This window comes from Copadichromis virginalis, linkage group LG12, assembly GCF_057382275.1.
Source record: "Copadichromis virginalis isolate Kocher_CV1m ecotype Utaka linkage group LG12, C_Virginalis_male_GT1.1, whole genome shotgun sequence".
In the NCBI taxonomy this organism is placed as follows: Eukaryota; Metazoa; Chordata; class Actinopteri; order Cichliformes; family Cichlidae; genus Copadichromis; species Copadichromis virginalis.
Window position 1 is genome coordinate 860913 of NC_140629.1, and position 22940 is coordinate 883852.

The 22940-nt window shown below is 43.6% G+C and overlaps 2 protein-coding genes, 1 long non-coding RNA gene and 1 pseudogene across 3 annotated transcripts; 2 read left to right on the forward strand and 2 right to left on the reverse strand.

Moving 5' to 3' along the window:
* Positions 1–171: 171 nt before the first annotated feature.
* Positions 172–1969, reverse strand: LOC146696190 (E3 SUMO-protein ligase ZBED1-like). Its single transcript, XM_085474047.1, has 3 exons — positions 1283–1969; positions 478–1097; positions 172–390 (listed from the first exon to the last, which is right to left on the reverse strand). The coding sequence occupies exons 1-3, from the start codon at positions 1752–1754 to the stop codon at positions 172–174; spliced, it is 1311 nt and encodes a 436-aa protein (XP_085330173.1). The 5' UTR covers positions 1755–1969.
* Positions 1970–7793: 5824 nt separating this feature from the next.
* Positions 7794–10291, forward strand: LOC146696191 (fatty acid synthase-like). Its single transcript, XM_085474276.1, has 4 exons — positions 7794–8015; positions 8146–8244; positions 8685–8936; positions 9064–10291. Exons 1-4 carry the CDS (start codon positions 7926–7928, stop codon positions 9199–9201), a joined length of 579 nt encoding a protein of 192 aa, XP_085330402.1. The 5' UTR covers positions 7794–7925; the 3' UTR covers positions 9202–10291.
* Positions 10292–11344: 1053 nt separating this feature from the next.
* Positions 11345–14901, reverse strand: LOC146696192 (uncharacterized). Its single transcript, XR_014923183.1, has 2 exons — positions 14651–14901; positions 11345–11670 (listed from the first exon to the last, which is right to left on the reverse strand). It is a non-coding gene; the product is annotated as an uncharacterized LOC146696192 (long non-coding RNA).
* Positions 14902–20521: 5620 nt separating this feature from the next.
* Positions 20522–22261, forward strand: LOC146696193 (ribosomal biogenesis protein LAS1L-like; annotated as a pseudogene).
* Positions 22262–22940: the final 679 nt, after the last annotated feature.

A 22940-nucleotide genomic window follows, 5' to 3' on the forward strand; every position in this document is an offset into this window, starting at 1 on the left:
TTTATGGCAAGTTCTTGTTAAGGAAAACCAACATGTTTACTCTCCAAGGTTTTAAACATGTGCGCTGACATGTTACTATGTTTCCTGATGTACTAAAAAGTCTCTCTGAAGGTGAGCTACTTGCAGGTATGCAGAGATACTTCCTTGCAAGCTTGCTTAGCTGTGGGAATGTCATTTTGTGGAGTGTGCCAAGGGGTCTTCCTCACTGTCTATGGCCGTGGATAGCAAGTAGCTGTTAAGCTCAGCTTCAACAGCTTGTGAGAGATGCATAAAAGAGGAGGTAGGGATTGGAGCTGCCTTGAAGAAACTGCCCAGGGACTTTTTTGCCTTCTTCAGGGGACGACTGGGTGGATCATCTGTCTGGGCCTCTGGTTCAGCGGAGCTTCTCTCCTGGAACAGAAAGCAGATTATAAGAAAAGTAAACATTTTGGACTAAATATGAATTGAAAGGTTTTATATATAAGCATGCATGAATACCTTCTGTGCCACTGCTTCCATTTCTGACATCACTCTGGTCTTGATGTCTGAGACTCGATCAGTGCTGGTGTAGCTGACTTTAAATCTGGGATCCATGAAGCACGCCATGTCCATAAGTTCCTGGGTAGCTGGATTTTCATATTTAGTAATCAGGTACTCGAGGATTTTCTTCTTAATTGATTTTGTCAAATCACTGTCTTCTTCCTTCTCTGCAAGCACCGACGTCTTCATCAGATGAAGGACTGGTTTTACATATGAAACACTAACGTAGCTCTCACCAGACAGGGCATCTGTAAAGTCTTGCAGGGGGTGTAATGCCTGGTTGACAGACTCCAGTACCTCAAGATCCTGCCAAGTAGGAATCAAGTGTCTTGATTTCTTGTCTGCTGAGATGACATCAGAAATGGCCCGCTGCTGCTCCAGGACTCTCTCAATCATCTTCTGCCTGGAACCCCACCTGGTTGGGCATTCTGTGATCAGTGTGTGCTCTGGGAGGTTGAGCTTCTGCTGTGCTTTTTTCAGAGCCATCTTTGCTTTCCAGCTGTGGCAAAAATGTCCAACTAACTTTTTGCAAAGTCCAATGGCTCGGGCAATGCGGGCATCATCTTTGATAGAATTTTCTGGAGAAATAAGAGGAAACAAAAAAACTGTCATGTTTAAAACCTTTTTTTTAAAAAAAAAAAACTAATTGAAATTTATAACTAAAGTTGTCTAAAAAGGTAACATTATCCTTATCAATATCAATTTGATAATAATGTATAGCACATTTTCATTGCTAAAAAGATCTGCCTTGAATAAAACTTACCGATTGCAAGGTGCAGCCTGTGTCCAAAACACTGAAGTCTGACCCAGTTGTTTAGCTCCGTGGCTCTCACAACATTGGCACCGTTGTCTGTGGTGATGCACACTTGTCGATCTTCTTTAAGATCCCAGCTGGCTAACACCTCACGTAATACATGGGCTATATTTTCACTAGTGTGGGAGTCTGGAAAATACACAGTCTCTAGACACCGTGTTTTCAGTTCAAAGTCTTCGGTGAGGAAGTGCACTGTGAAACTCATATATGGTTCCGTTGTACGACTTGACCATAGGTCTGTAGTGCTTGCGTAGTTTTCAGCTTGGCTCAGTTCAAACATGACGGTCTTGCGGCATGTTTCATACATTTGTGGAATGGCGACATGTGAAAAGTAGTTTCGTGAGGGGATGCGGTATCTCTGGTCCACTTTATGTATCAGACTGGTGAAGCCCTCTCTGCTAACTGTATTTATAGGCATCATGTCTTTAGCCAAAAAATGTGTAATGGCCTCTGTTATTTCTTTGTACCGCTTCGACGTTTTCTCATAAGGAATTCCACTTGAAAAACTCTGATACAGAGACGGCTGTTGGACTGCTGCGCTCTTTGTCTTAACATTAGCAACCTTTGTTTGGCTAGCCCTATCTTTCTGGAACTCTTCAAACAGTTCTCTGTGGTTGTATTGAAGATGATGGTGGAGATTAGTTGTGTTTCCTCTGGTGGTTGCCACGAGTGTTCGGCAAGTTTTGCAGAGTACCTGTGTTTGGAGAACGTCGTCTTTATCAAATCCAAAGTACCTCCAAATAAGTGAGGTACTATTTTTTTTTTTTTTTTAGCCACGAGTTCAGTAGCATTCTCGTCACGCGTCTCGCTCTCAGCCATTACAACTCTGACTCGTTGCTGCAGCGTTGTTCGCGCCCGACCTGCGTAGGAGGCGGGCCTCTAATCCATTTGATTGGTTAATGCCGTGAAGGGCTCTATTCGACTGGTCAAATGTGTAAATGGATTTCTTTGATTGGTAAATTCTTTACAGCACGTGTGTAAACATTTTAAGGTACCCAATTATCGCAGTTTACGCCGTCTTTTGCGATGGGCCCATCGCGCAGGCTGATATCGCGATGACAATAAATTTTCGATTTATCGTGCAGCCCTAGTTGAGGGCATCTACCAGATGAACCTGGAACCCATAGAGTGGGGCAGGGAGTGATACAACATGAAGTATGGTGACATTCCTGTGGGAATGTCAAAAGAGGGAATGTTGGGATTCAGAGATTCTTTTATTACTACCATATAATTTGCCTTATGAAGAATGTATTAATAACATGTTTCACAGTATCACTTATCAGTAATATTTCTTACAGGGTTTATATTGCATTGAATATGTCTGTCATCACATTGACCTTTCTATTTTATAGGTTGAGTTCATTTTATACACAATGCATAAATGTGCTTGGTTAAGAGTTGATGTTCCAGTCTAGAAGGTTTTAAGCTTCACTGGTGAGAGTGTCCAGATGATACATGTTGAGGGGAGATGAGAACATAGCAGGTTAATTGCATGCATGCTTACAATACACATAGTCAGGTTTGAGTGAAGGCCTAAGCGTCTTCTACTCCAGTCTGAGACTGGCTGCTAAAGTACTTTACTTAGTGATTAATGACGAGGGTCCAATTATTAGCTCTCAGAAATGCTAAGACCTGAAGTTATTACCTTAAAAGGCAAGTAATGAAGAAAGGAGAAGTTATATGTCAGTTTATAGTTATTAAAAGTATATGTGATGTACCCTTGTTTGCACGAATTGAACTTTTGTCCATCTGTCACCCTGTATTTTTGAACTGTATTGACGTAGGTGTGATATGTTATCCTATAAAACCAGAACCCAGTGTATTTTTGTCAGAGCAACCCATTCTGTATGCTGACGGTTGGTTGTTCTCCTGTGATAATAAAACTCATCGTTTGATTGCACTTTTCCGGAGCCTCCGTTGTTTTTTGTCTGGTCTGAAGTTGATCGATTTCGCAACAGTATGCACAAATATGACCCAAGATGGGACTCGCCAACCTGGATTGACTCAATAGGAGTTCCCAGGGGAGTTCCAGATGAGTATAAGTTAGTTAATCAGATAGCGGCCGGCTTTGAAAGTGTGTTTCTATGGATAACTCCGAATAAAAATGTCGATCGCATTAACTATGTCCATTATAATGTGTTGAGACTCTCTAATCTCACTAGGGACGCGGTAGAAGGCCTTGCGGAACAATTAGGCCCGACGTCGTTAATGGGAATCCAGAATCGAATGGCCCTGGACATGTTGTTGGCTGAGAAAGGTGGTGTCTGTGCCATGTTTGGGGACATGTGTTGCACGTTCATACCCAACAATACTGCACCAGACGGTACGGTTACTAGGGCGCTTGAGAGTCTGAAAATGTTATCTAAAACCATGCATGAGCAATCAGGTGTGAACACTGGACCGGGAGACTGGTTCACGTCTGTCTTTGGGCAATGGAAGAGTGTTGTTATGTCTGCCATGTTTTCTTTTGTTGTTTTTCTTGTCATATTGATGATTGGATGTTGTCTCATCCCTCTGGTCCGGCGGCTTTTAGTAAAGATGCTGGAGAGAGCCCTGAGCTCAGGCTCAGCAGGTTCAGCTGCGCCGGAGTCCATGATGCCTTTGAGGGAGATTGTAGGCTGGACGGAGGAGTGAGACAAATCCTGGTGTAAGTTGGGCTCGCAAGCGAGCCCAAGAGGAGGAGTTGTCAAGAAAAACATGTAATTTCACTGCCATTATTTCATTATTATTTCATTAGTCTGCATCACTTAGTATCAGTTGATCATCACCATTATCATGTATCATTTATCATTTAGTAAATCTGCTTAATCTTGTATTCCAGAGCACGCAGAATAAGACACATTCCTCTGTAATATTCTATTATGCAAAAACCACCAGCATCTCTGTGGCTCCAGGCGGCCCAAAGTAAAGTCAGATGAGGACAGCGACCTTTTGTTGGCCTGGACAGACAATCTCACAAACTGCACACTCGGACACACAATTGTTTAGACCAGATGTTTTCCCTCATCCATATCTGGGAACATAAAGCCTGAGAAAGTGTTAGGTTTCTGAGAAGCTGAGTTCTAGGAAATGTTCTGACGTCATATTAGGCTATAAAGCTTTCTGTAACGAGCAGAGAAGATCGAAGACCGGCTTCCCACACTGTATAACTGTGTGTGTTTAATAAATCACTTTTTGGACACTTCTGGGGACTCTGTCTGTGCTTATTTTTCCTTCCAAATAAAAAGAACCTTTACAAAAGAACTGTGCATTTCGTGTTGTTAAGACTGTTTCATCTGGGACCATTTTGCAATCTAACGCAAGCTTAATTAAGGATTCTGTTTGTTTTATTCCTTCTAAGCCCAAATGAATTTCTTGTGAATCTGTCTACTGTGAGCCTGGTGATTTTGTTACTGATGCCTGACTGCCAACTGTATAAAACAAAAAACTACACACAATATTCGAAGCACATAGCGCACAGTCGTAAATTCACCCTAATTTTGGTATGATCTGAGCTCAGGCACTGGGTGACTGAGCATAGCACTTACGCATGTGAGCGAGGGGGGAGAAACTGCTGCAGGAGAAGCGTAGACAGGCAGACAGAGGAGAGCTTAAGTTTGACCAGGTACCAAAGCAAATCATTCATACTGTACAAATAATGTAAATATGACGGTGTATCACAAAAGATTGATATCAAACTGATCACTTGACCCATATTACGTTACTTGCTCTTGGAGTGAATCAACAAATGGGGAAATGAAAATCCGAACAACAACAATGATGTTTTTTTAGAGAGTCTTAGCTTACATGTGTGTTTATTTCATATTTTCAGTTGTTTCCCTCCACGGCTAAACAAAGCACTGTAATCGGTTTCAGTTATGTACTGATGAACACAACAATTGACATAAGTGGCTTCTTTCAAAGAAAAAACTCAGGTAGATTTTATTTTATATATTATGCTTTGTATGTTGTTCAGTATATTTCTATGCAAAACAAGAGGAATTTCAATACACAGCAGTATATTCACAGCTGAAACCAGATATTTACATACACTTTAGGGAAAAAACATAAAAACATTTTTTTTTTCTGTTAAACATCAATTTAGAGTGAACTTGCAACTAGAAGATCACTGGCTGCTCTCTGCCCAGCATGGAGGTCACTGCAAACTCTCGGTACCTCAGCAGAGCTGGCAATATCATCAAGGACTACTCTCACCCCAGCAACCAACTGTTTGAACTATTACCGTCAGGCCGACGGTACAGGTCACATAAAACCAGGACAAACAGATTCAGGGATAGCTTCTTTCCCAGAGCTATCACCGTAGTAAATAAGAACAAAAACAATTGAACCTATTCCATACCGTCACTGTCATTATATTATGCTGCTATTCATACTGTCATTATATTAATGCTGCTATCCTGTATATATTGTACAAACTATTGTTTGAGTACTTACGATTGTTTTTTTGTACTTTTTATATTTTACATTTATATTTATTATTGAAACTTGCACCAAGGGAGTGGCACTCCAATTTCGTTGTACTCTGTACAATGACAATAAAGGCTATTCTAACTTGTTTTGTTTTAGATAAATAAATATTGAAATATCTTTTGAATTAGTTAAATGTCAGAATATAGAGAGAGAGCTGTCTATTATTTATCACTTTCATCAAATTTAGGAGTACATATACACTAAGTTTATTGTTAATTAAGAAGAAAACTGCAGATGATTGCATTCTGATCTTAAGCAGCCTCTGATAGGTTAGTAGAGTCGGATTTTTTAGTAGAGTCCTCTGTCCTCTGCTGGATGTGTTGGAGAACACTTTCAGCCCTCTGAGGACTGCATACCACTGCCTGAGCCAAGCCAATGTGCCACTAAGCTCCAGCCAGTGTCCACACTGCCAGAGGTCTCCACACATGCTGGTTCGGTGTCTGTCTCCGCTGAAGGGTCAGAGGAACCCGTTTGAGCTGTCTGTCTCGGCTGGAGGGCCCAAGGGGCCCATTCAGCCACCTGTCTATGCTGAAGGGTCAGAGACCTGTTCGGCCTCCTGTCTCCTTTATAGTCGAAAAAGATGTGCTCCTGGTGCACTGGCCATTGCTGCTACTCAAATCGAGCGTGGACCTGGACCTCCAGCAGGCCCCGGGGACCTACGTCACACCTTGCTCTTGTCTCCCTTACAGCTGAAAAAGGTCCATGCTTGTGCCCTGGCCCTTCTGAAATTCCCTCTCCATTTAGCCGAGGCAGTGAGTCGGCCTCCTGTCTCCCTTACGGTCGAAAAAGATGTGCTCCTGGGCGCACTGGCCCTGCTGCTACTCACATCGGGCATGGCCCTTGCCCTCCAGCAGGCCCCGGGGACCCACATCCTCCCCTGCTCTACTCCCCCACTAGCTTCTTCTCCTGCAGTTACCCTCCACCACATATCCAGCACATATCCAGCTAACCCTAACCCACTACAATTCGTCCTGATTGTAGCACAAGTGGAACCAATAAGCAGGATTCATTGGCAAGCAGACAACCAGTTCCAACTACTGGGAAGAACCAGTGCGATGCATTTTGTGGTACGCGTCGTGGTAGCTCCTGCTAGGATTTAGGACAGACCTGAGGCTGATGAGAAGGATCTGGGTGTTGCAGGGCCGTCCTGGCTGACACGGCGCTGCGTGAAGCTCTGGGATGCTGCCTCTGGACTGGCACACTGGGGTGGTGGTTCCCCTGTTTAAAGACCTAGACCTGAGCGTGTGCTCCAACTGTCACACTCCTCAGCCTCCTCTATGCCAGGGTGTGTCTGTCAGTCAGGCCTCTGATTCAGGAGGAAGCAGTTTGTGTCCTGGTCATGATCACTGGAGCAGCTTGTTATCCTCTCGACTGCAGGGTCTGTGGGAGTTTGCACAACCAGTCTACATGTGGTTTGTGAGGCTTCTACTTTTGTAGGATCTTCATCTTACAGTACAAAGAGCCTTTGCTGCAGCTGTTGTTGTGTTTTGGCGCCTCATGGATAACTTTTCATGTCATTTGAGTTTCAGGCTTGTTGGTGTTGCTGAGCTGTGTGCATCGTCTGCGTGGGTTTGTCAGCATAATGGGGCTCATATTAAAATGACTTTACAGTCACAGAGAAAAACTTTAAAACACAAAATCAACACTTTGAACCATCGTGGAAACTACGTGTCCTTACTTGTCATCAAATGATGAGTGTGCGTCCTCACCAGGTGTCACAATCATGTGTATCAAAACGTGTGTAACTGTTAAACAGCAAAATGTGTTAAAGCTGAAAGTCTGACTGTTCAAAGGTGAAACTACAAACACTTGTACATATACAGCTCCCTCCATAATGGCCTGAGGAAAACCAAAGACCTGATGTGATTTCATGTTTTCTTTGTTTCACAGTTTAAAAGTTTGTGGTTCTGTTCTCAGACCTTTGTCACTCACATGTTGTGCATCAGCTGTTTATGTCACTGTGCAGCCAAACTAACTCCCCTCATGTGTTTCCTTTGCAGCTGCTCCTCTGGATAGCATTGAGTCCCTGGCTGCCTACTACGTGAGCTGCGTCAGGCAGGTGCAGCCGGACGGCCCGTACAGAGTCGCTGGATATTCTTCTGGTGCCTGTGTAGCATTTGAAATGTGCTCTCAGCTGCAGACCCAGAATCAGCCTGTGGAGTTCCTGTTTCTCTTTGATGGCTCACATTCATATGTGGCAGCGTACACACAGGTCAGAGAAACACTCGCGCATCTTTAATTCATGTATATGCTGTATAGCGTGTGTGATGTTTGTTTTGAAGGATGAGCTCTGGTCACATGATCTGCATGTGAACAGGTTTAACTGTGTTTTTGATTTGCAGAGCTACAGAGCCAAGCTAACACCCGGCAACGAGTCTGAGGCTGAGACTGAAGCCTTGTGTGCCTTCATCCAGCAGTTCACTGGCATTGAATACAACAAGGTATACTGTCTCTGACCCACAGGTTCACACACAAGTATTCCTTTATGTGGCATCAGCGTTAAAGGCCACACAACCTGAGCTTTTGCCTCACGGCGCCTGTAAGGTAAAGATGGTGACTGTAACACAGTCTGGAGCTGCTGTTCCAGCACAGTCTGTGTGTGGTGCAGGTTTGACTCAACAATGATGTGATGTTTGGAGCTGTTATGGAGACTAAAGTAAAACATGCGGTTAAATCAAACCTTCGTACAGTTTCTCACTGAAAGCTGACATTTGTAACTCCTGAATATCAAAACATCTTCATTTTGCATTTTCATATACATAAGATCTGTGATGTTCATTAATTATGTGTCACTTACTTTTCTGAAAACAACAATATCTCCGCGAGCACGCGGTAACGTTTGCTATGAACTTACAGTCGTCTCCATGGTTACATCCTACAGCTTTTGGAGACTCTGCTCCCGCTGTCAGACCTGAATGCACGCGTCAGTGTGGCCGTGGACCTAATCACCTCCGCTCACAAGGACATCGACCGAGACTCACTGCACTTTGCAGCCTCCGCCTTCTACTACAAGCTAAAGGCTGCTGATGCACATGTACCTACTGCAAAATACCACGGCAGCGTGAAGCTGCTGCGCGCCGAAACCAGCAGCGAATATGAGCAAAACCTGGGAGCTGACTATAAGCTCAGCGAGGTACCGATGCACATTTACATCAGTCTGTAGTACTTATCTTCACTGTGCGTGTGTGCGCTTGTGTGTGTTTCTATAAACTCTGTCTGAGCCTTCCAATGTTCAAACTGTGTACTGCGTCTTTCTTCAGGTCTGTGATGGCGAGGTGTCGGTCCACGTCATCAAGGGAGATCACCACACTTTCCTAGAAGGCGCGGGGGCGGAGTCTATCAAGAACATCATTCATAACTCGCTGGCTGAGCGAGCTGTCAAACCAAGGGAGGGTTAAACATCCACCGTCTCTTCACCCTAATTCCTCAGCTTTCCCCAAACTAGACTGTAAATGTGTCGTTATAGGAAGTGTTTGCACTGCTTATGTTTACACGCTACTGTTATCCTAATATCCCAAATGTTAATGGTTAGTGAACCAGTCGACATCCCATCATCTCACAGCTCCATCGATTCCAACTGCAAGTTTTGTTTTTTGTTGCCATATGTTGTTGTTTGCAGAAGTTCATCCCACAACAAAATAACGTGGTTAAAAAATTAATGTAACAAAGTAACAAACACTGACACATTGATTGAATCCTGAATTACATAACATCACTCAAATTGGTGTTTCTGCTCATGCAGACATCAGTAGACAGGCAAACGCGCTGCGACCAGCCTGATGAGCGACTGTGGAGGGAGGGCTGACCCTGCAGCCGTGTTTCTGCACACTAACTACTCGTAACACAAGTTGGAGGCATTTCTTTATTTTGTGATATTTGTTTACTTTTCAGTCATGTGACCACACAGTCATCAGTTACAGTGGCAACCAGCAAATGTTTACGTTGTCAATAAGTTAACAACAAATTAAGTGTTTCATAAACTGTGTTTTAACAATGACACTCGTGTTACTGTAATTTACAGACCAGTTATTTCACTAATTCAGAAGAAAAACTGCTTCTCTTCATGATGGACTGTGTCAAACACACGCTGTTGTTCTGACAGACGCCTGTGACAGAGGCGTCGCTAAGGACCAAATGTGTCTCTTCAGAGGTTAATCAGAGATGTGAATGATCACTGTAACAGTGAGATCATATTTACTGATGTAACCTCTGAGAAACTGTTTCCTTTTAAAGGCTTTGGTCCAGAGATCTAAAACCTCAGCAAATAATCCAAACCTGAGTACAACAGCTGGCCTGAGACCTGTGATTGGGTCAGTGAAGGAAGCTGCTGATTGGAGATGAATGTGCTGAGGAGTCACAGTACGATGGACGTGACAATAAAGGCCTCTGTGTTTTATTGTAACATTTCTGTTATGTTTTGTAGGACTAATAAGGGCCTCAACAGTCGCTCAGTGTTTTCCTTCATTGTAACGAGCCTGTCCCGTTGGATCTATGATTCCTGTGCTTTTGTTGTCGTTACTATTTCTGATCATTTATCTTGTAAATATAGTTTTTGGGTTTTGTTTTTTAGAGGATGGGTCAGTTTATCAGGGACTGAAACACAAATCCTGTTGGCCCAGAAAATTCTTAGTCGCTGTTGGCGCCACCCGACCGTTTAGTTCAGACCATTAAAGTAACGACTGGTTCTATATGACACTTTTCTACATGCAACAAAGGTGGTGATGGAAGGAGGAGAACAAACTTTTTTGTCTGTATTTAATAGCACAATGAAGACCAGACAGCAAAGCAGGGAGGGAGAAATAAAGGGCCTCAGGTCAGAGTTGAACCCGGCCGCAGCATTTACCCCATGACCAGGTGACGTGGTCACCCGCCCGACCCTTACGCACAGCAGTATTTCACTTCAGCTACCAGGAGTATGTGGGTCGAGCATGCAGACTGAACTTTAGCTGCATGTTAGAAAGCCGAGTTTATGAATGAAGGCTAGAACAAATGTCCCGGCTGAAGGAGGAGGGGCTGCAGAGGTGTATAAACACAGGTGGGCGGGGCAGGGCTAGTGTGCAGGATGACTCAGTGACCTACACTGACCCGTGTTGGTGAACATTTTGTTAAAGTTAAATGTTTTCAAGCTGACAAGTAAATTATCTAGCGAGCTAAGTTGAGCTGACCGACGTGCAGTAAGGTTTTCATGCTCTTCACTAACAGCTGATCGCTGAGAATATATCAACAGTAATAATGTCCTGTAATTCCCACGGCTCTGTATGTCACACCTGCGTATGCTTCCCCATCACATTCATCACCTGTTCCTCTGGTGTCTCTGATTGGAGCACGCAGGTGTGTGGAGCAGAGTGAAATCACACACCTAATGCTGTTTTATTCAACCTGGATCTTGGAAGTTTTGATTAACATCAGTGTCAAACATGAACTAACTCTTTGTCCCCTTCAACATTACATGTTGTTTTTTGAAGTAACAGGTTCAGTGATCTTAAAAGGCTGCGGTAACGTGTCGCTGATAAAACACTGAGTCATTTTCAAATTATTCACTTTAGTTCAATTCAGCTTTATTGTTTTATGTGAAAGTCTCCATCCTGTGTCCTTCACTTATCTTTATCCCAGGTGTGAATTGTTCACAGGACTTAAAAGAAGGACGTGTCTGTGGAAAAGGCTCCGGCCAACCTAAACTCCTCCCTCATCAGGACACAGAAGAGCCGCTGAGGCAGCGCCTTGGAGTACGCTGCTGGTCGCGGCACACAGGTGCGCAACAAGATCTCCCGGCCTGCTGGAGGAGGGAAGTCTGGTACTCTGCTGCTTCCCCCAGTTTGCTTCTTGTCAGATCCCAAGTCCTCATCGACGGGCGCCAGAAGGGCAGCCTAAAAGGGCAAAGGTCAAATGTTAGCAAACAGCAACCGATTCTGAAGAAATGTGCTGTGTGATATTCAGAAGTACTGTAACCCGAGTCTCCCACAGAGACCTGATCCAGACTACAGCTCACAAACACAGCTCCTCTACTAACACCTCACTGCAGCTGCACGCTGCTGATCCTGTCTGTGATTAGAAATGATTTCAATAAAGTAAAACAGAGGCTCGTTTTCTATGAGCGTAAACAGGGATCTCTTTTTCAGTCTCAGTGTAACAAACGTGTTTACTGAATAAGTCTTTCAGTAAAAATGTTTTTGTTAATTCAGTAAAATCTGCAAAGATGACTTGTACTGTTGGCAGCAACAAACAGAGACAACAGAGTGTGGGACAGACAGGAAGTCAGGACACGTCTATGTGCTTCACAGTGGGACTAGAACATGAACATTTCTACACACACCACAGGCAGCAACTGTGCAAACCTCCACGTCACCAAAAACACCCTGCAGGTCCCATCAGAGCAACGGCAGAGAAAACAGATGAAAGGTCTGTTAGAGAGAAAAACGCTTCGCTGCTTTCTTACCTGTATGACACCAAAAGGGTTTTGTTTTTTTAATAATAAAGGCTTCATGTTTTACAGTTAAAGGTAAAGCTCATGCAAACATGCAGGCTTATTTGTCTGATCAATGCAAAAGTTCAAACATGTCTCTTTCAAGCCTCATTATCAGCTGAGATCATAGTAAAGACACAGACAGGATCCTGATCCATCTGTTCTTTATATAATTACTGTTTTTACTGTAATGTAGAATATCATGGACATAATACACAGACTGCAGCCTAAATACTGCTAAAAACAGCTCTTTTTATTTTTAAGGTTTCACGTATTAACCTTTTATTATAAAAGTCACCTGATCCTTAGCAGGTGTGTATACAGAAATACACCAGGTCATTATTTAAGCAAAGCGAAGCCAAACTGCTCCTGTGTGACAGATGAAGTCCACCTTTAAACAGCATTTAGATGCTGCTAATGAAACTCGATTAGTGGCAGCACTGGTCTGTGGGCTGGGGACACTGGTGCCACCAGTACAGCGCGCACTTTTCACAGCGCCACCATGTGGACCAAACTGTATTCTGGGTCAAACCTGATGTTTTATCATTTACACTGAACAAAAATATAAACGCAACACTTTTGCTTTTGCTCCTGTTTTCCATGAGCTGAACTCAGAGATATGAAACATTTTCTACAAACACAAAAGACCCGACACTCGCAAGCAATGTTCCCTCTAAGCTGCGCGCGTACACAATTGCGCACTGCTGGCACGGTCTCTGCACAGAAAATCTGCGTTGCGCGCACAAAAAAAAAAAAAAAAAAAAAAAATTCACCTGAATTGAAATTAAAATGAAAACTTTAACAATCCTGTTTTGCAGTGTTAGTCAGTGACTGGCTGCTCCCGTATAGGATTAGAACGAGGCCACCTTATCCCGTAGTCCAGCCAATCACGCGATTCACATTCGTATATACGCAGCTAATCAACGTCGCTGTCAGGCTCTGACGCGTCCTTATGCGCCGACACCGGTGTTTTAGCAAAGCGGCTGATGTGGAGTGAAGCCACGTTAATGACAACGTGTACAACCATTGGAGATGTGAGCAGGACCGACGGAACAACTGACGGGAAAAGTGTGGACTTTATACCAGTTTTTAAATTGTGTTGATCGGCCGCGTACAACCAGAGTTATGATAAAAATATCTGCAATGTTTGGTTTTCTTCCTGAATACTGTCGTTGTTTATATTTACTGCGGGAAGAAACGGTGAAAACGCCGTTTTATAAGGAAAACGCTCGAAAGCCTGTGAGCAAAAACAACACCCCACCACCCTTTCCTATTGGTGGAAAAATGTACCATGTGGACCAATCAAAAATTATATGGCAAGGGTTAGAAACGGGAGGAAGTTTTAGGAGTGACGGCGGTGCTTGGAGATGTGAGAGATTTGCGACGTTTAGCGCAAATCTTATGTAGTGAGTGTGTAGTGTAGTCAGCAGTTTTGTTGTGTGTGTCAGAACAATGAGGCGACTGCTGAATGTTACAGGTGTTACAGCAGTGATACATCTGCTGTTGTCCTGCAGGTATCAGGCTGTTGTTCTCCTTCATCTCATAGTGGACACAAATTATTTTTTGGAGTGGCACAAATAATTTGTGTGGCATCGGATTTGATGCAGAACAGCTGATTGTTCTGTAAATAGTTTGAAATGTTTAATTAAAAAACGCCTTGGCTACATTTTTAGGTAAACAGCTGCAAAAAACTTTGTTTGCATAACTCGGTTACTTTTTTGAAGAAGTAACTATATAATTAATTGCCCAACATTGGTCATTATATCCTGTATTTTGCAGACAGAGTTACAGACTCTCTCCCAGACCACAGACTCATAATACAAGTCAGAGCTTTATTAAAAAAAAAAGAAAGAAAGAAAGTTGTGTTTTCAAAATTAGAGTTATTTTTACTTCCAATAGTGTTAACATACTGCACAGGTCAGGAACAAGATTTTTTGTTACATTTTCATTGTAAGTGGGCTGAAGCAGTTAATTAAAAGTAGTCTAACATGCCACACCTGTGAGGTGTGGCATGTCAAGGTGCTGATTAGACAGCATGAATATTGCACAGGTGTGTCTGAGACTGCCCACAATAAAAGGCCACTCTGAAATATGCCGTACATGTGTAGCACAATGACACACATGTCGCAAAACCAGTCAGGATCCGGTTCAGCTCATGGAAACAAAAGTGTTGTGTTTATATTTGTGTTCAGTGTAACAAATACTGAGACGTCTAATAATGTTGTGTGTTGTTCATCTGAGGACGCTGCAGAGAACCAGATTATTTTTATTATCCTGTTTGTCTGTTATGTGAACCTTTAGAGGATGTACCTTATAATGACTGTGTTTATCGCACTATGTTAAATGTAACTGTGAGCGACACGAGGCTTACTGCTCATGGTTACCTCATCAGTGGTGAAGTCAGCCAGCTTGATGCAAGAAAGAGGAAGAACAAAAGGATGAAAGAGCAACACACAGATGAAAAACAAAAACAGACTTTCTAACCGACAGAGCTGAAATCTGAACATGTCACCAGCTGCAGGAGGCAACGCTCTGAACCACGTCGTTCCTCCTCCAGATGGAGCTTTTACTGCCTATAGTCTCTTGACATACAATGGTTGGATTGTCCTATGATACTGTATCAGCTGAGCCTCAAATTCTTACGATCTCGAGCTTCTTCAGTCTCAGTGAATCCTTAGTTGGCTCAGATGCATCATCTGGTGTTTGAGTGTAACAAGGTGGTTGTAACACAAAAGGTGTGTATGTGTTTGTGTAAACAGGTGAGTGTGGTTTGTAGTGTCCAACTAAAGCAGCGTGTCTAACCAACCACATCTCCAGGGCTGAATCAGGTGACCACGAGCCATCGCTCCACAGCTGCTGAGGGAGCTACAACCCTCATTCAGCCTTTCATAGACATACGGCAATGAACTGTATGAACAATAAACTTTATTCATACACACAAATCCCTTTAGGGTTGTGTCAGCGAGGGCAAACGTGCCACATCAAATACATGGAGCTACAAGCTGTGGTGACCCACTGTCAGTAAGGGAGCTTTATTACACACACACAGCATCAAATCATAACAACAGTTACCTCAAGCTACTTCTATGTTATAAGGCAAAGACCCTGCAGTTACACAGGGAAACATTAGGTGACCGTCTGTGAGCGACAGTGGGAACCAAAGCCTCTAACAAACATCCATCGATAGATGAGGGGCAGACGGGCTGAATGCAGAGAGGTCTACTAACACATGTTGAGTGAAGAAGAAACACCCAGTGCATTATGGGGAACTTAGACCTATAACTTAGACCTGTGTGCGCCTTAGCATATGCTACTTCCGGCGCATAGCGCTTAGTTTCCGGTGTGATATTCGCTCCTTGTTCACGGTCGGGTTTTTCAACCAAATGGACGAATCAAGTGGCAATTTACATTTTTCGAGATGTCGAATGTATCTGTAGATGATGTTGATCGACTTGTCGATATTTCCCCCCCGCGCCTCAGAGCAAACGAGAGAAAGGATTCAGATTTTATACTTCTCAGTATCTGTAAACAGCGCTCCCTCGTTTATCGCGGGAGTTACGTTCTAAAAATAACCTGCGATTGGTGAAATCTGAAGTAGCCAACTTTATTTTTCACAGTTATTATCAATGTTTTAAGGCTGTAAAACCCGTCACTACACACTTTATACACTCAGACCGACATGAACATTTTCACACGTTTCTCTCCTGTTTAAGCTCTCAAAGCTCAAACCTTCGTAGACAAATAAGTCCAGTATTACAGAAACCAAAGATCAAACCGTGTTTTCAGGTCCAGCACATGAGAACAGAGCAGCTGAGAGATAATTCAACATCAATGAATCATTAATGAATCAATGAATCAGCGATTCTGTACTGCACAGGAGAGACGGCACGGAGGAGATCAACAATAGTCTGAAGCCAATCAGGACGCAGAACACAAAGCGCTGTGCGCAAAAAAAAAAAAAGCATGCAAACTTGCACAAAAAAAATGTGCGAAACAGCGAGGCCGCGTTATAGCGACAGACCAGACCAGCTGCACAACACAGACACTTCCAACCTGAGGACAAATCTAAGAGAACAGAAAAAGGAAAGGAAACTTAGCTTAGAACCATGCAGCGCTACAGGAGACGGCAGCACTGCAGAGGTGAGGACCGGCACCTGTTTGAAAGAGACAAATGCACACAAAATAAGTGTTTGTTGTAGAATGTGCAGCATGAAAGTAGCATGCATGTTTTGCATAGAACTGTTTTATGCATCTGCATTTCACAAAGAATGACAAATTGGTATACGGGACAACAAATAAAATCTAATGTATAGAAAAAAGATAATAGGATATGCCCATGACAATAAGAATGATAAAGGACTTCACAAAGTCAATTTATTGCTAAAGTGTGATCTTAGAAAATTGCTATTGTGCACCACACTAAACAGAACAAATTCTGTCAAAACTTACTTTTGCAAGATCCCACAAATGTTTCGCAAGATCTTGAGAGTTTTTTTCTTTGCATTTATCATGCTTCCATCAATACCTGTAAAGCTGTACAGAGTACTGCAGCTGGTTGTTAATGAATGCAACAAAGACCACCAGATCAAAGTACACCTAGCCACGAGTGTTTCCCCTTCCACTGAGCACTATCTTCATCTCGCAAAATACATGTTCAAATTTTTTTTCTTCAATGTGCCTTGCGAGGCTCCATAACATACCTATCAATCTGTGAGCATTTCTCAGAGGCTGCAGCAACTGCAGCTTTTGAGGAAGTTGCAACAGCACATTTGTGAATTCTCACGCGTAGCCCTACAGGAACACCCACAGTTACAAATACCATAGCGACCAACATCAGTGCTACTACTGCCCACAGTTCATGTAAAGGAAACATAACGGTGTCATACAATAAACTACAGAATCAGCATTGTTGTCTGTGAAGGTTCTCAGTCATTCAGGTCATCGTAGTCAAAGGAGCTTGTAAAGAAAAGCGTCTGGACTTCTTTAAGTTGCTTGAAGACGTTTCACCTCTCATCCGAGAAGCTTCTTCACTTCATCAGCATTGTTGCACAACCGTGTATTCAATCTTGTTACCCTTCTTTAAAGTCCACCACCTGTGCTGCAAGTGAAGTTGAGGGCAACTGTGGCTCAGGGAGTTGGGAAGCACATCTGTAACCGGAAGGTTGCCGGTTCGATCCCTGGGCTCTCTGTCCTGGTCGTTGTGTCCTTGGGCAAGACACTTTACCCTACCGCCTACTGGTGATGGCGCGATATGGCAGCCTCGCTTCTGTCAGTCTGCCCCAGGGCAGCTGTGGCTACAACCGTAGTTGCCTTCACCAGTGACTGAATAGTGGCATTGTAAAGCGCTTTGGGTGCCTTGAAAAGCGCTATATAAATCCAGTCCATTATTAACACATTGGAAGTTGTGGCACTTCTCATTATTTGACGTGCACAGCCGCTCTGTGTGAGGGTCAAACATTTGTTTATTCAACACCTGTGAAGGTATCAGAAATCGGCTACTGAGAAAAAATGCATAGATAGCAAGAGAAGCAAATTAAAGCACTGCACGTGCTTTACGTGCTATGACATGCTGCACGTCATAAAACCCAGTTTCTTGATTAACATTTTTAAGAGTTAAGTTGTAATACTTTTGTGCATTATTAAAACAAATCCTAAAATTCTGTATCACTGTGCTGTTACGAGAAGGTAGCTTGAATGTAGGTATCTGGCCCTGTGTAAATCTTGAGCATGAGTGATGTTGTGGGACAGTGCACCAACTACACAGGTACAGTGGCGTGTCTAGAAAATTTTTGTTGGGGGGGCCAGGTAGGGGCACAGATTTGGAGAAGGGTGGCAGATTTAATTGGCAGATAATGTTTTTTAAAAAAAATTCTACCAACCCTTAACCATAATTCAATAATCCTATAAACCTAATAACCAAATGCACTTTTAACTCTTATTAGAATGAGATTTTAACCACTACGGTGCAAAGTTTTTAGATACTGCGTTGATAAAGTACAAGAGATACAATCAGTGCTTTGTCAGTGTTTACTCAGCATTCAAGGACAGCAATATTTGCATAGTATTTTTACTGACATATACTGCACATATGTTTTGGGCAAAAACATTTTTGAATATTAAAATACGAACATTTGTAGCAAACAATTGACAAATTAGCCATTCCAATGCAAAACTTTCTCTGCCTGTTAAAAAAAGAAGATAATCTTCTCACAAACTGGTGTTTGATTTTGAAACAGGAAAAAAGTGGAGAAACAACTGAAAAGACTAATATTTGAATAAAACCTGAAAGCAAGTAAATACTTTCTATGCTGCCTTATGGTAAACTTTGGTAATATTGATAAAGAACAACACTGGCTGATGATGAAATACATTCAGCTGGCATGGTGACACTGCCAGTATAACCTGCAGGGCTGGACTGGGACAGAAAATCGGGCATTTTGACTACAGACCGACCCACCAGGTATTAAAGCCATAAAGCCTTTGAATGAAAACAAACCCTGTTGTGACAGTGATGTACAGTCTTTTTGGTATATGTATGATTTCTATACATTTTACGTCAGATAAAAACTTTGGTTGTAAGATTTAGATAATTATTTAATAAAAGCTAGATATTTTAAATGAGAATAGGAAAGAAAAGTATTTCTTTGTGCCCCCTTTCCCTGTTAATGCCCTACCTGGCCCCCTGGCAAAACTTTGCTAGACCCGCCCCTGCACAGTTACCAGCTGTCAGCTACATAAAAAAGGATCCTGGTGGGTGGTCTTCACGTTTCCCTCTCACCAGATATCCAAACCGACATCATGACCAGCAGCTTTACAGCTGTGGCTCCAGCAAACATCAGCTGATACTAGAAATTAATATTAAATAAATTCTAACAACAGCCGATCAAGCTTAAACGTGCTGCTGTTGTTTAGCGCGACATCTGCTGGTTTCGTCTTTCTGGCGCAAAGTGGGCGATAAACAAACAAGAGAGAAAAGCCGATCAGCTGATCATCGATCAGTTTCATGATTGAAGTAGCAACAGGAGAGGGAGGATGAGAGAAGAGGCAGCTGTGCAGCGTAAAGACAGAATAAATCCAGCTTTGTGTCTTTTTCCATTCTAGCTGAAGTTCGGGACAAACTGCGTCTCTTCTCAGCTCAATACGAAACGTGTAATATTTTCTCTGATTGAGGGACCATTCCATTTTTTTAAGGAGCCGTTGGCAACTCTACTAACTAACCTTATGAATAAAATAAAGTTCACTATCAGTAACATCATAGCAACCGAACAGCTGTATAAAAACTCCAAGCTGGCTAGAACGCAGTATGAGTTATTGCAACTGACAGTAAAAAGTCAGCACAACGAAAATAAACTCCACCTAAACTTAGTTCATATCTGACCCAGATAGACTGCAGGTCATAACTTCTTACCTGAAGTTCAGTTCACCTGACACTCGGACTGGCGGCTGCCTCGGGGCTCTCCTCCTGCCTCCCCTTCCCTCATCCACCTGCTGCCTCTGTGGAAGCCCCGCCATAGCCACCACCAAACAACGGAGTTATTTCTACACATCGACCTGCATCTGGCCAATCCACCACCTCTCATTGTTCATGCCGTTACAAAAAAAATAAAAAATAAGTCAAATAAGCCCGATGGCCAGTCCAGCTATGTTAACCTGCAACCAAATCTGCAGCTCCATACAGCAATGTTACGACTTAGATTACATCTTATAACTCATAACTCTTATGTTAGCTCCCCTCTGTAGCATACTGTCTGAAATATTCCACGGCTGCAATAATTCTTTAAGTGTTATTTTTTCCTTGGTATTCTAATTTCGCCGAAGTTTACTAAACTCAACAAACTTAATATTACTTACCGGGACATTTATTCTGTCCTCATTTTCTTTCACCGAAAAATTGTTTCCTGCAGTGACGTCTTTCGTGCTTGGCTCTCCTACCTTTGCTAACGTGATGCACATAGCGCAGAAGCCGATGCTGCATTCACTTACACTCGGATATCTGAGCGTCACCGTGAAAACATAATCGGACATTTGATATTTGATTGAATTTTATTGTTTTGCCTTTGGGGTGGCACCTGGGGTGGCCAGTCTGGTTGGGGGGGTGGCCTGTGCCCCCCCAGGCCACCCCGCTGGACACGCCATTGACCATAGCCAAAGAAAGCTCGTTTATGACCAGCATCATGTAAATAAGCGCTCTGTAGAACCATCGCTCCATCCTCCAATCCAGCAGGTGGCGTCAGCGTGCCCGCAGGGTGAACGTCAGCCACAAACGAAGCCGAAGAAAACGTTAGCGTCATTTCCTGGTTGCTGTGCGACAAGCAACTGTAAAACTCGAAGCTCTGAACGCGGTCCTCTGTCATATAAATCTGCGAGTGGTCTCTGCGTGAGGCGAGCGGCTTTTCCCGGTGAGTGAGAGATTGAGCGTGAGGTCCGGAGCGCGCACAATGAATAAAAAGGGCTCTGAGAAAACACGCCATGTGGTAGCCTGGCTTAACAAAGCGGAGTGGGATCAGGTTCGGGACTACCTTTACTCGATGGACTCCTCTCTGCAGAGGTTTGCGTTAGAGAGGATATCGGCTTGGAGGGCCAGGTGCGCTGATAGTTTTCCCGTGGCCGTGGACTGCACAGCAGACCTCGTGCGCTGCCAGGTGCGGGACCGGTCCGGACAGCTTACCGGAGATGACTTGACCCTGATGTACGGGACGGCCCTGGTAAGATTTGTTAATCTTATCACGGATCGCCAGCAGGGGAGAAAGGCCCAGCCGCTGAGGCAACTGGCTGGAAACTTGAACATCCCCGAGTGGGTGGTGGATCTGAGGCACGAAATCATGCGTGGGACTCTTCCTTCTTTGAAATGGTGCCGAAAGGGATGTAAGGTGGCCCTGGAGTGGCTCCAGCAGGAGTTTTGGTCCAGACAGCTGGGAGGAGGCCCCGATGAGCAGCTCGTTGCCAGGCAGAAAGAAGTGGATGCCTGCAGAAACGCTCGGGAGCTGCTGATCTCTTTTCAGAAGGACCAGTACCAAGCTTTTGATGATGGGTCTCCTGAAGACAAGGGGAAGAGCTTGTGGCAGGCCCCCTTAGCAGACATGAGTTCGTTGCTGGGTGAGATCAAGCAGTTTGCACTGGGGTCCAGGGAGCTGTTGATTGATGTGCTGCTGGAAGACGGTTTTCTTGTTCCTACCATGGAGCAGCTGGAAGCATTAGGCTGTGCAACATCTGACAGTGCCAGTCCCACTGAGCCCAGAGTCCCACAAACCTTCCTGCGCTTTTGGCTGCCCCTGCTAAAGATGCTTAACTCTTCGTCTTTCATTCACCTCTTCCTGGAGAAGCTCTTTGTGGAACTGAAGCTGCTCAGCAAAGAGCCCAACGGTCACAGGTGTTTCTATATTTCTGCATGGATTTCAGAAGTCTTCCTCTGCAACAACAACAAATTTGAATATCATTTTGAGACAAGGTTGCAGAAGAAAGCCAGAATGAAGGACAGGATTTTCATCGACCGCATCAAGCTGAGGTGGCAGCAGCTTCTCTCTGCATGTCTGGATGCCCCCTGCATCAGCACACCTCACCTGATCCAGCTAGTCCTGGATGACATGGAGCATCCCCCCCCTCAGGAAACCAGAGAGAAGCTGTTCCAGCTCTGCTCCATCTACACACAGACAGAGCGCTCAGAGGCCAGCACACCTCTGCAGCAGCAGCAGCCCATATATACTGTGAGTATGCTGCTGGACCAGATGCAACACTCCTCACCGATGGACTCGGAGAGAAGTGAGGACCGCAAATGGGCAGACGTGCAGGCTGAAAGAGCACTTGCCCTCAGACACGTAGCAGCATCCCCGGGGCCTCGGCTCCAGCCCGGCCAGCTGAGGGCCTCCTCTGGAGCAACAGCGAGCTCAACAAACTGAAATGTGGACTGAAGCTTTTTTAAGTTACTTGTGTTATTTTTGTTACTTGTGTTATTTTTTGTTTTATGTTAAATGGTAAATGTTTTATGTTAAGCACAAGATTGTTGTTGTTGTTGTCATTCCAGCCTCCGCTGACTCTTGTTGTGCTAGAAGCAGTTTTGAAGCAAAAATACAATATTCAGAAGACAAAATGTTGTGGAATTTTAACCATGAGCACAGTGCAGGTTCAGCAGTTGTGATTGTTTCTGTCCAGTCGAGCTCGTTAACTAAACATGTTGGCAGAAGCAGAAATAAAACTTTCAGAAGACAAAATGTTCTGATTTAAAGAAGGACCAAAGGAAGGAAAGCATAGGTTTTGATTAAGTCTGATAAACTAGAATTATAAGGTATTGTTACATTAAAAGGAGCAAAATGAAATAAAAAGGCTATATCAAAAACAGGTTATAACATAGGAAATGTGAGGTTTTAAAATGAAGTTAGTGTCAGCGTTTTAAGAGAGTGGTAAAATGATGAGTAACGTTGAAGAATATATATAAATACAAGTCTATAAGTCAAGAACATAATTAGGATAAGGCTTTTGATTAAAGAGTCCCAACTATGATAAGTTAGGGAGATGCAGGAAAAGGTGTTTTGTTTCCTTTGCAGAAGATCTCGGCGACCACAGGGGGTGAGGATCCTGGAGGCCCGAGGCCGGATGGACCACAAGAGAGGGTCAGAGCGAGGACACAATGTATTGCGACCTCTGGTGTACCAATCGTCGTCATCGTCACCATTGCAT

Coding starts and splice junctions, on each gene's coding strand:
- LOC146696190 (XM_085474047.1), bottom strand. CDS start 1,754: ATGATGCCTATAAATACAGTTAGCAGAGAGGGCTTCACCAGTCTGATA. Junction 1,098..1,282: donor CAGGCTGCACCTTGCAATCG/GTAAGTTTTATT, acceptor TTATTTCTCCAG/AAAATTCTATCAAAGATGAT. Junction 391..477: donor TGGAAGCAGTGGCACAGAAG/GTATTCATGCAT, acceptor TTTCTGTTCCAG/GAGAGAAGCTCCGCTGAACC.
- LOC146696191 (XM_085474276.1), top strand. CDS start 7,926: ATGTGCTCTCAGCTGCAGACCCAGAATCAGCCTGTGGAGTTCCTGTTT. Junction 8,016..8,145: donor ATGTGGCAGCGTACACACAG/GTCAGAGAAACA, acceptor TTTGATTTGCAG/AGCTACAGAGCCAAGCTAAC. Junction 8,245..8,684: donor CTGGCATTGAATACAACAAG/GTATACTGTCTC, acceptor TACATCCTACAG/CTTTTGGAGACTCTGCTCCC.